Source organism: Musca autumnalis, unplaced genomic scaffold (genome assembly GCF_047663935.1).
Source record: "Musca autumnalis isolate F117 unplaced genomic scaffold, ASM4766393v1 scaffold_4, whole genome shotgun sequence".
Taxonomy (NCBI): domain Eukaryota; kingdom Metazoa; phylum Arthropoda; class Insecta; order Diptera; family Muscidae; genus Musca; species Musca autumnalis.
In genome coordinates this window covers 237,064,274-237,076,985 of record NW_027411977.1, presented here as the reverse complement: position 1 = coordinate 237,076,985, position 12,712 = coordinate 237,064,274, and the positions used below count along the sequence as shown (strand labels likewise).

At 38.6% G+C, this 12,712-nt stretch overlaps 2 protein-coding genes across 5 annotated transcripts in view; both read right to left on the bottom strand.

The window, feature by feature from the left end:
* Positions 1-12,712, bottom strand: part of fz2 (frizzled 2) — a 604,999-nt gene that overhangs the window by 559,213 nt on the left and 33,074 nt on the right. The window lies entirely within an intron of this gene.
* Positions 3,748-7,407, bottom strand: LOC141403291 (uncharacterized). The gene is made up of 2 exons (XM_073985479.1): positions 6,181-7,407; positions 3,748-4,827 (listed from the first exon to the last, which is right to left on the bottom strand). Exons 1-2 carry the CDS (start codon positions 7,405-7,407, stop codon positions 3,748-3,750), a joined length of 2,307 nt encoding a protein of 768 aa, XP_073841580.1.

Here is a 12,712-nt window from a genome sequence, read left to right as displayed (position 1 = left end):
TGCGGAAGATGAAAACGTTTGTTGGAATCCTTGTTGATTTATTCTTTTTTCATTCTTCTGTACATCCTTTTTTGTTGCTCCTTTATTTATCTCATGTATTATTTTGCAATTACTTTGGTATGTTATTGTAATTTTCATTGTTGTTTGCTGATTTTTTGTGTAATGTGTGTATGCGTGTGTTTGTTCTGAAATCTTTTGTTTGCTTTTTTCTAAATTATTGCTTAGCTTTTATTGCTATTGTTAATGGTGTTGTTGTTGTTGCTGTTTAAGATTTTCAACAGATTTATTTTCTGCCAAAAAAAGAAACGAATCCTTCATATCATGTGGGTGTGTGGGTATTTCCTTCATCGCAATGCCTTTTTTTATTTATTTTCAGTTTTTTGAACAGTCATTGAAAAGCTTTGAAAGCCTTATTTGCCACACATGGCCTATTGAAACTCATGAAAATGTGGAAAATGAAAAATTATATAGCCTTTTACTGTTACATTTTTTCGATTGTTATTTTTTCTATTGTTATAGATTTAAGATTTTAAAAATTGAAAAATTCTTTAAAGTGCGCTTGGCAGGGTAACGAATTTAATTCCAGACCTGCCGAAAATATTATTGTGCTTCAAAATTTAATATTCCACAAAAATCAACTTCCAACAAAAGCAGACTACAGAAGCAGTTTTTTCTTCAAAAAGGGTCTACAGAAGCATCCTTTCTTTCAGTGAGGGCTTCGATTTTATCACGCTGGTTGCTTGATTGCTATCTTCCTCTATTTTAAAATTATGCTTTCTGCTCTATTGGGCTCAAAACTCTTCTATGTTGTATAACAGCCAAGAAGAAGATATCCGACGTCATCTAGGCGGTATAGCAACTCAAAAGAAGACCTTCAAGGTTTTGTTGACAGTATAGCATCCCAGAGATAAGCCTCCGATTCCTCACAGGTCTTCTTGGCTATACAGTAACTCAGAAGAAAGGCTAAAAAGAAGACCTTCACGGTTTTGTTGACAGTATAGCACCACAGAGATAAGCCTCCGATTCCTCACAGGTCTTCTTGGCTATATAGTAACTCAGAAGAAAGCCTCCGCGGTCTTCTCAGCTCTGTAGCAGCTCATCACAAAACAAGAGGAAGACCTCAAAAATATTCTTTGCTCTACAATACCTCAAAACAATTCCGCAGAGGTTTTCTTGGCAGTATTGCAGCTCAAAAGAAGACCTTCAGAGGATTTCGTAGCTGCATAGCAGAGACCTTCTATTGGTCTGTACGACACAAAAGATCTCTGAAAAGGTAAAAGAAGACCTCTAAGGTCTTATTGTACACTGTATGACACAGACGAAGTCTTCTGAGGCCTTCTTGTGGTCTGTGTGGAACAGAAGGAAACCTCTGAAACTTTTTTGTATTCTGTATGAAACGGATAAAGACTTACACTGCCCTCTTGTGCTCTGTATAGCACTGAAGAAGACCTCTTAAGCCTTCTTGTGCTTTGTACGGCTCAGAAGATCACCTATGAGGACCTCTTGTGCTTCGTATGGCACAGAAGAAGTCCTCTGAAGTCTTCTTGTGCCCTGTGTGACACAAAGGAAAACCTTCGAGGCCTTTCTGTGCTCTGTATGGTACAGAAGAAAATCTCTGACACCTTCTTGTGCTTTGTATGTCACAGAAGAAGACATCCGAGGGCATACTGTGCCTTTTTTGACACGAAGGAAAATCTCTGAGGATTTCTTGTACATCTTCTTTGCGAACGAAAGGATGCTTCTAAAGACCCCTTCCTAATGAAATGGTGCCACTTCCGAATGAAACAATGCCTATATAGACCATTTCCGAATGAAAGGATGCCTCTGTAGACACTTTCCGAATGAAAGGGTGTTTCTATAGACAATTTCCAAATGCAAGGGAGCGTCTATAGACCTTTTCCGAATGAAAGGGTGCTTTTATAGACCCTATCCGAATGCAAAGGTGGCTCTATGAACCCTTCTGAAGACCCTTTTCATATGGAAGAGTGTTTCTATAGACACTTTCCGAAGGAATGGGTGCTTCTATAGACCCTTTCGAGTGAAAGAGTGCTTCTATAGACCCCTTCCGAATGAAAGGGTGCAGCTATATACCCTTTCCGAGTGAAAGAGTGCTTCTATAGACAATTTCCGAATGAAAGCGTGATTCTATCGGCCACTTCCGAATGAAAGGATGCTTCTGTAGACCCTTTCCGGATGAAAGGGTGTTTCGATAGGCCTTTTCCGAATAAAAAGGTGCTTCTAAAGACCCTTTCCGAATGAAAGGATGATTCTACCAGCACCTTCCGAATGAAAGGGTGCTTCTATAGACCCTTTCCGAATGAAAGGGTTATTCCATCGGCCTCTTCCGAATAAAGGGTACTTCTATAGACCATTTCCGAATTAAAGGGTGTATCTATAAACCCTTTCCGAATGAAAGGGTGTATCTATATACCCTTTCCGAATGAAAGGGTGTTTTTATAGACCCTTTCCGAAAGAGAGGGTGCTTCTATAGTCCCTTTCCGAATGAAAGGGTGCTTCTATAGACCCTTTCCGAATGAAAGGGTGATTCCATCGGCCCCTTCCGAATGAAAGGGTGCTTCTATAGACCCTTTCCGAATGAAGGGGTGATTCCATCGAACCCTTCCGAATGAAAGGGTGATTCCATCGAACCCTTCCGAATGAAAGGGTGATTCCATCGAACCCTTCCGAATGAAAGGGTGTTTCTATATGCCCTTTCCCAATGAAAGGGTGCTTCTATAGACCCTTTCGAGTGAAAAAGTGCTTCTATAGACCATTTCCGAATGAAAGGGTGATTCCATTGAACCCTTCCGAATGAAAGGGTGTTTCTATAGACCCTTTCCGAATGAAAGGGTGCTTCTATAGACCCCTTCCGAATGAAAGGGTGTTTATATCGACCCTTTCCGAATAAAAGGGTGTGTATGAGATTGGCTGCTTGAGCCAGAGCGAAATAAAAACACACGAAAAGTTTCTTTAAAAATTACAAATTGTCACTGGGGCAACTTTATTAACACATAATTATAATTAAATATAATCAGGAAATAATTCTGCTCCCGATGGGACACTTAAACTATTAAAAATAATATAAAACTTAATTTATTAAATGTAAACGATATAGCATTAATCGCGATTTAGGTTATTTAATTGAACAAGGTTTGACTTTATTTATAGCAGCACGGCAGAATTTAGTAAAACGAAATATTGCAGCAAGGCAGAGAATCATAACACGACTAAAAAATTTGATTTATAATTGTAAACATAACAAGGAAGCATCTCCTATTTACTGTCTCTGCTTACGCTATGCTTTGCCAACGTTGTCGCTTATTGGTGCATTATTGTAAATAGAGAAATTTACCAAAATAAATAATGCGTGAGCGACAACAACAATAATAACGCATAGCCTAACAGAGGCAGTAAATAAGGTTCAAAGTCCAGCTTATGCTGTGACACAATGTTTGGCCTTGAATCGTTGAGGACACGATTAAAAGAAGAATAGAAAAAATTAGAATATTTTTAATGCAGGTAGGGATGCCAGTTGGGCAATTTATGATGCAAGTGGGGACAATTGCAAATGAATGGGCAAATATAAAATGATTATTTAAGTTAATGATAATAAATTGAACTGAATAATAAGAAAAAGAATAATAATTGAAATAAAATAATATCGTAATATAATGACTTTTGCTCCAACATTCCCCCGCACAAAGAACAACTGTTCTTGACCAAGGGGTACGACATATGATGAGGTTTTTATTCGGTTTCCGAGCTGTGCCTCTGCTCACAGCAACTTTCTTCTTCATCTTGTGGGGAATTAAATTCTTCTTGAAGAGGCAGAAGGGCGACCTTTGAGACCGGGCGTTTGTAGAGTTTGCCATTAGACTTCAGGGACACTACTCTTACTCTTCCATCAGCACCAGGATGAACTTCTGTTATTCGGGCAAGTGGCCATTGACCTGGAGGAAGTCTTTCATCGAAGATAAGGACCAAATCTCCAACTTCTATATTCTTCTGGGGCTTCAGCCATTTGGGACGAGATTGCAGTCGGTTCACATATTCGGATGACCATCGTTTCCAGAACTGCTGTTTGAGAAGTTGTACCACTTTCCACCGGGAAAGTCTATCAATGGAGCAATCCAATAGATTTTCGTCTGGGACAGAAAGAATTGGTTCTCCAACGAGAAAATGGGATGGAGTTAGAGCTTCGCAGTCTGAAGGATCAGAGGACATGGGACACAGTGGCCTTGAGTTTAGACAACCTTCAATTTGAGCCAATAGAGTTGCCAGTTCTTCATATGTTAAAATGCGATTACCCATGATTCTTTTTAAATGATGCTTCGTAGATTTGACGCCAGCTTCCCAAAGTCCTCCAAAGTTTGGGGAAGCCGGTGGTATAAAATGCCAGGTTGTGCCATTGTCAGCTAACAGGGTTGCCAAGTCTTCAGGGAGAGATTCGGTGCTTCGTCTTTGGAGAATTTTAAGCTCTTTGTTTGAGCCAATGAAATTTGTGCCACAATCAGAGTACAGATTTGAGCACAAACCACGGCGTGAGGTAAATCTTCTGAAGGCGGCAATAAAAGCATCCGTTGACAGGCTAGTTACAGCTTCAAGATGAAGTGCTTTGGTGACCATGCAGATGAAGAGGCATATGTAACCTTTGGTTGTGACGGAGTTTCTAGCGGTCGATTGCTTGATGGTTATAGGGCCAGCGTAGTCAACACCACTGTGTTTGAAAGGCCGTGTAGGTTGAAGCCTAACGGACGGAAGATTGCCCATAATTTGTTGCAGGGATGTGGCTTTGTACTTGAAGCATGTTAGACATTGTCGTTGAACCTTTTTAGCCAGATTGCGAGCAGAAAGAATCCAGAACCTTCTTGTAACATAAGCCTGCATTTGGATTAGACCACCATGTAGTGTCTTCTCATGAGCATCTTTAAAGACTAGAAGAGCTAAAGGACTATGCTTCGACAAAAGCATAGGATGCTTAAAATCGTAATTAAACTTTGCTTTATGAAGTCTGCCACCAACACGCAATACGCTATCATCATCCAGAAATGGACAAAGTTGTGCAATTCGGCTGCTGGAATGAATACTTATTCCTTTCTTGAGTTGTTTTATCTCCTCAGGGAAATCGACTTCTTGGGACATCAGAACAATCCTTTGTAGCGCTTTATTCAATTCCGCTGCTCGGAGAAAGCCGGTAAAACGGAGTTTAGAATCAGGTTTGTGTTGAAGAAACCGCAAAATATACGCCATTACTCGAGTCAATTTTGTTAGAGATGAGTATTTAGTTAATAAATCCGAATAATTTGAGACCGTAGATGAGTTCACATTCAGAGATGACTTCCGCTTTTCCAGGTTTGTTTCAAAACTGTTATCTGGCTGCTTGGGCCAGAGGGATTGAGGCTGAGAGAGCCAGAGAGGACCAGTCCACCAAAGAGAATGTTGAACTAACTCAGTCGACGTAATTCCACGGGAAGCACAGTCTGCCGGATTGTCATGTGTTGACACATAGCGCCACTGAGAAATGTTTGAGTGTCGTTGCACTTCACTCACTCTGTTTCCAACGAAAACGCTCCATCTTGAGGATTCACCTCTGAGCCAGCACAAAACCGTGATACTATCAGTCCAGTAATATACATTAGTGATGTTCAGCTCTAGCATCTGTTGTACTTTTTGCATAAGTTTTGCCAGTAGTGTTGCTCCACACAGCTCCAATTTTGGGACAGACAAAACCTTCAGAGGGGCAACTTTCGTTTTGGACTGTAGTAAGTTTACTACACCTTCTCCATTGTTACTCAATACTTTAATATAAACCGCAGCAGCGTAGGCTGACGTAGAAGCGTCGCTAAACCCGTGTATTTCAACGGAACATCCCTTAGAACTACCAACCCAACGGGGTATAGAAATATTTTCTATAGTCTTTAGCTCCTTGAGATAAGTATTCCAATTGGACTTCATGGTGGAAGAAATTTCGTCTTTCCAATCGATGCCTTCGAGCCATAATTTCTGGAAATAAATTTTCGCCTGAATCGTGACAGGGGCTAGCCACCCGAGAGGATCATATAACTTTGCAGCATCGGAGAGAAGACAGGCCTTTGTGACTACGGATTTTATAGGAAAGTTAACTTCGAAGGAAAACGAATCGTCATCTGTATTCCACCCTAGTCCGAGAGCTTTTACTACATTTGGTTCGTTGAGATTGAACACGTTTGCCTTTTCACGAAAGTCTTCTGGAATGTGGGACATAAGTTCTGAAGAATTTGACGTCCATTTTCTTAAGTTAAATCCTCCCGCAGAGAGAAGTTGAACCAATTGTTGTTGCAGGAATATTGCTTCTGACTCTGAGTCAGCACCAGAGATAATATCATCAACGTAGGTATCAGCTTTCAAAATCTTACAGGCCTCAGGGTAAGTTGAATTTTCATCTTCTGCCAACTGATGAAGTACTCTAATGGAGAGGTATGGAGCCGCAGATGTGCCATAAGTGACCGTTTGAAGTTTGTATACGCAAATATCAGAATCCGAGTTTCGCCATAATATTTGCTGGAACTGCTGATGATTTTCTACCACTCTAATTTGTCGGAACATTTTCTCCAGATCGGACCTGAACCCAATTTTAAATCGTCGCCATCGGTTAATTATTGCGGGCAGGTCGTTTTGCAGAGCAGGGCCAGGGAAAAGTTCTTCATTTAAGGAAGGAGAAGAAATGCCTTTGCTGCTACCATCGAAAACCACGCGAAGTTTGGTCGTGGAACTAGATTCCCGAACAACGCCATGATGAGGCAGAAAATAACCATTGTGTTGTATTGATTGAGGATAGGGACCAATATTCACCATATGTCCTAACGATTCATATTCCTCCATGAACTTCTTATATTCTGAGGCAAAGTTTGGTTCTTTCGTAAATTTACTTTCGACCTGTTTCAGTCGTTTTAGAGCGCTGAAATCACTATGACTAAAGGTAGGGGGAGATTTGCCGAGAAGTTGAGACCTAAAGGGTAAGGCGACAGTATATCTTCCATCGGAGTCACGAGCGTAATTTTCCTTGAAGAACTCTTCACAAGCTGTTTCCTCAGGAGTCAATTTTCTTAATTCGATCAGCTCTTCTTGTTCCCAGAATGCCTTTAATTGTGAATCAAGGGAACACAAATTTATGTTGACTGATTGAGCATACGAGATTTCAGATGTAGGACCAGAAACTATCCACCCGAAATGGGTAAGTTGGAGGAAAATGCCTTTGTCGAATTTCTTTTGTTGCGGAAGTAAAATGTCTCCATATAAATCGCCTCCAATCAGTAAATCAATGGGATCATTTTTATAAAATTCGGGGTCAGCTAAGGTGAATTCTGCTAATGAGGGCAATTTATGTCTGTCCACTGGACCAGCGCAATAACTATTTAAGGAGGGCATGACGTAAGCCTGACTTCTTAATTCAAAACCAGCTTCATAGTGAGAGGCAAGAGTAAACTTCACAAACTTCTTAACAACCACTGTTTCTCCCCCTACACCAGTGATCCGAGCAAGTGTGTTGCATTTTTGAAGACGTAATAGTTGATAAGCTCTTTCCGTTATTAAGGTTGCCTGTGCTCCTTGATCCAAAATGGCCCTTAATTTAAAATTTCCATATTCGCTTTTAACTATTACACGAATCGTTGCCAGCAAAACCTGAGGCATAACTGAAGTGCTTAATAAAGACAAATTGACGTTCGAATTCCCAGCAGAGGAAGTGGAGGCTACGTTATCATTACGAATTTCAGTATTAGAAACATTTGGTCTATTATTTGTTGTGTATTCGTTATGCATAATCGTGTGATGAGACTGGTTGCATGACTTACAACGACTTAACGATTTACAGTCCTTGGAGAAATGACCAATGTTCAAACAATTACGGCAAATTTTCTTTGAGTTGATTAACTCGCGCTTAGAGGCAGATGGCAAAGCGGCAAATTTAAAACATTTGTATAGAAAATGTCTTTTCCCACAACAGGGACAATTATCATCGTTAACAGTAGCCATATTTACACGACGATTTTGAGTCACTCTTTGCGAGTGAAACGACTTTGAGTTATTCGGTTTAAACTGTGGCTTTGCAGCGCTCTCACTGTATTCAGCGATAGATTCCAGTGTGCGAAACGTTGTTTCCAGAAAATTGTATAATACAGAAATTTTAGGGATTTCTGTTGCTGCCTTCAATGACTGTTCCCACTCTTTGCACGTTTGCAGATCCAATTTGCTCACTGTAATATGTATGAGTAGAGGATCCCAATTGGAACAATCGATCCCTAAAGTGCTCAACAGAGCCAAGCAATTTCTCGTTGAGTCGAGAAGAGTTTTTACACTTTCGCAAGAGCCATTTGATTTTGGGATATTGAGAAGTTTTCTCAAGACCGTGTCAGCAATTTTCCTTTTATTGTGGTATCTTTTATCTAATGCGTCCCACGCAAGAGCATAGCTCGTTTCAGAGGCAGGGTATTCATTGACGATAGACAGAGGAGTATCGCGGCAAGAGTTCTTCAAGAAATAATATTTTTGCACATTGGATAAGCTTTGATTATTGTGCACAAGAGAAACAAACATATCTCTGTACGAGATCCAATTTAAATAATCCCCAGAGAAAGTGGGAATGTCGATTTTAGGAAGACGAATATCTGGGACAATTGAATCGTTTCTTTGAGAAGAACTCGAGGCATGAAAAGTGGAGTGGAAATTCGGAGAATTTGGAGGCCGATAGTCAGCCATAGAGTCGAGTAATTTCCCTTTGCCACTAAGATAAACTTTAAAGAAGGAATAATGCACATCCTCTTTAAAATACGGGACATCTTCAGGGTTAATTGATTTGTCCCGAACGGCATCAAAAAGCTGTTCATGGTTTGCCTCAAACGTTTTCTCAATTTCATCAATTTTGTCCAGACAGCTTTGGCACAAACCGCGAGTTTTTTCTCCGTCGGACAATTTATCGAAGTCAGAAACAATTCGCTGGACGCGGCTCAATAAAATTTTCTGATCTTCGATGGCTCTTGAGTAATCTTCCATTTTTAATTTATATGTACTCAAATAAAAATGTATTGCAAATTATATTTCCAAAAAATACGGGAAGTTTTCATAAATTTCGAATAAAGTGTCTATTTATTTCTCACCAGTATGAGGCAAATAGGTGTAGTTGTTGGTACACTTTGAATTTCCACAAAATGTTTATCCCTTTCAGGGTCAGATTTAAAAGCCACAGATATGTTTTTCCAACTTTAGTTTATTAATAATTTCCTCCTTTATTTTTTGTTCGCACAGAATTGTTATTTAGTTAGTATATTTATTTCACGTTTAAAATATTTTGTTTATTATATTTCCCAGCATAGGGGCAGATAACAATAATTAATAATTTTTTCCAGTTTGATTTTAGAAAATTATTTTAATATTTTGTTGGAACACTGTATTCTCCAATTTGTAATCAATAAAATGTTCACAGTTGTGAGTAAGATTAGATTAATTTTATTGCATTAAGATTTTTTAGTGTAAGATCAATTTTTTTAATTTTCATGAAGTTAATTTTGCACAAAATGTTCACTGAATGTTATTTTTTTTCTAGTTTTAGTTGTTGGGAATATGCACTGTTCTTTGTTTCTTTGTCCACAATTCCCGGGTTTCGGCACCATTAAATGTATGAGATTGGCTGCTTGAGCCAGAGCGAAATAAAAACACACGAAAAGTTTCTTTAAAAATTACAAATTGTCACTGGGGCAACTTTATTAACACATAATTATAATTAAATATAATCAGGAAATAATTCTGCTCCCGATGGGACACTTAAACTATTAAAAATAATATAAAACTTAATTTATTAAATGTAAACGATATAGCATTAATCGCGATTTAGGTTATTTAATTGAACAAGGTTTGACTTTATTTATAGCAGCACGGCAGAATTTAGTAAAACGAAATATTGCAGCAAGGCAGAGAATCATAACACGACTAAAAAATTTGATTTATAATTGTAAACATAACAAGGAAGCATCTCCTATTTACTGTCTCTGCTTACGCTATGCTTTGCCAACGTTGTCGCTTATTGGTGCATTATTGTAAATAGAGAAATTTACCAAAATAAATAATGCGTGAGCGACAACAACAATAATAACGCATAGCCTAACAGAGGCAGTAAATAAGGTTCAAAGTCCAGCTTATGCTGTGACACAATGTTTGGCCTTGAATCGTTGAGGACACGATTAAAAGAAGAATAGAAAAAATTAGAATATTTTTAATGCAGGTAGGGATGCCAGTTGGGCAATTTATGATGCAAGTGGGGACAATTGCAAATGAATGGGCAAATATAAAATGATTATTTAAGTTAATGATAATAAATTGAACTGAATAATAAGAAAAAGAATAATAATTGAAATAAAATAATATCGTAATATAATGACTTTTGCTCCAACAGGGTGCTTCTAAAGACCCTTTTCGAACGAAGGGGTGTTTCTATAGACCCTTTACGAAAAAAGGGTGCTTCTATAGACCTTTTCCGAATGAAAGAGTGGTTCTATAGGTCCTTTCTGAGAGAAAGGGTGCTTTTATAGGCTCCTTCTGAATGAAAGGGTGCTTCTATAGACCCTTCCTAAAAGAAATGGTGCTTTCATACACCCTTCCTAAAAGAAAGGGTGCTTCTATAGACCCTTCCAAAAGGAAAGGGAGCTTCTTTAGACCCTTCTTTAAAGAAAGGGAGCTTCTTTAGACCCTTCTTAAAAGAAGGGGAGCTTCTATGGACACTTTCTAAATGCAAGGGTGCTTCTATAGACCCTCTTCGAATGAAAGGGAGCTTCTTTAGATCCTCTTCGAATGAAAGGGAGCTTCTTTAGACCCTTCCTAAAAAAATGTGCTTCTATGGACACTTTCTAAATGAAAGGGTGCTTCTATAGACACTTTCTAATCGAAAGGGTGCTTCTATAGAAACTATTCGAATGAAAGGGTGCTTCTATAGAAACTATTCGAATGAAAGGGTGCTTCTATAGACACTTTCTAATCGAAAGGGTGCTTCTATAGACCCTCTGCGAATGAAAGGGTGCTTCTATAGACACTTTCTAAATGAAAGGGTGCTTCTATAGACCCTCTTCGAATGAAAGGGTGCTTCTATAGACCCTCTTCGAATGAAAGGGTGCTTCTATAGACCCTCTTCGAATGAAAGGGTGCTTCTATAGACCCTCTTCGAATGAAAGGGTGCTTCTATAGACCCTCTTCGAATGAAAGGGTGCTTCTATAGACCCTCTTCGAATGAAAGGGTGCTTCTATAGACCCTCTTCGAATGAAAGGGTGCTTCTATAGACCCTCTTCGAATGAAAGGTTGCTTTTATAGAACGTTTCCGAATGAAAGGGTGCTTTTATAGAACGTTTCCGAATGAAAGAGTGCTTTTATAGAACGTTTCCAAATGAAAGGGAGCTTTTATAGACCCTTTCCGAATGCAAAGATGCTTCTATGGGCCCTTCTATAGACCCTTTTCAAATAAAAGTGTGTTTCTATAGAACCTTCTCAAAAAAGGGTGTTTCTATAGACACTTACCGAATGAAAGGTGTTTTTATAGACCCTTTCCGAATGCAAAGATGCTTCTATGGGCCCTTCTTGAAAAAATATTCTTTAAAAATCCACGACCTCTGCTGATGCTTCTATGGGCCCTTCTTGCAAAAATATTCTTTAAAAATCCACGACCTCTGCTGATGCTTCTATGGGCCCTTCTTGCAAAAATATTCTTTAAAAATCCACGACCTCTGCTGATGCTTGAAAAAATATTCTTTAAAAATCCACGACCTCTGCTGATGCTTGAAAAAATATTCTTTAAAAATCCACGACCTCTGCTGATGCTTGAAAAAATATTCTTTAAAAATCCACGACCTCTGCTGATGCTTGAAAAAATATTCTTTAAAAATCCACGACATCTGCTGATGCTTGAAAAACTATTCTTTAAAAATCCACGACCTCTGCTGATGCTTGAAAAACTATTCTTTAAAAATCCACGACCTCTGCTGATGCTTGAAAAAATATTCTTTAAAAATCCACGACCTCTGCTGATGCTTGAAAAAATATTCTTTAAAAATCCACGACCTCTGCTGATGCTTGAAAAAATATTCTTTAAAAATCCACGACCTCTACTGATGCTTGAAAAAATATTCTTTAAAAATCCACGACCTCTACTGATGCTTGAAAAAATATTCTTTAAAAATCCACAACTTCTGCTGATGCTTGAAAAAATATTCTTTAAAAATCCACGACCTCTGCTGATGCTTGAAAAAAAGTATTCTTTAAAAATCCACAACCTCTGCTGATGCTTGAAAAAATATTCTTTGAAAATCCACGACCTCTGCTGATGCTTGAAGACTGCTGATGCTTGAAAAAATATTCTTTGAAAATCCACGACCTCTGCTGATGCTTGAAAACTGCTGATGCTTGAAAAAATATTCTTTAAAAATCCACGACCTCTGCTGATGCTTGAAAAAAAGTATTCTTTAAAAATCCACAACCTCTGCTGATGCTTGAAAAATATTCTTTGAAAATCCACGACCTCTGCTGATGCTTGCAAAAAAGTATTCTTTAAAAATCCACAACCTCTGCTGATGCTTGAAAAAATAGTCTTTAAAAATCCACGACCTCTGCTGATGCTTGAAAAAATATTCTTAAAAAATCAACGACCTCTGCCGATGCTTGTAAAAATATTCTTTAAAAATCCACGACCTCTGC

What these genes read in the sequence shown, in the direction of transcription:
- LOC141403291 (XM_073985479.1), bottom strand. Translation starts at nt 7,407, where the DNA reads ATGCCCTCCTTAAATAGTTATTGCGCTGGTCCAGTGGACAGACATAAA. An exon ending in TCAATCTCAACGAACCAAAT is followed by an intron (nt 4,828 to 6,180) that starts GTAGTAAAAGCT and finishes CTGGCTAAAAAG; the next exon opens with GTTCAACGACAATGTCTAAC.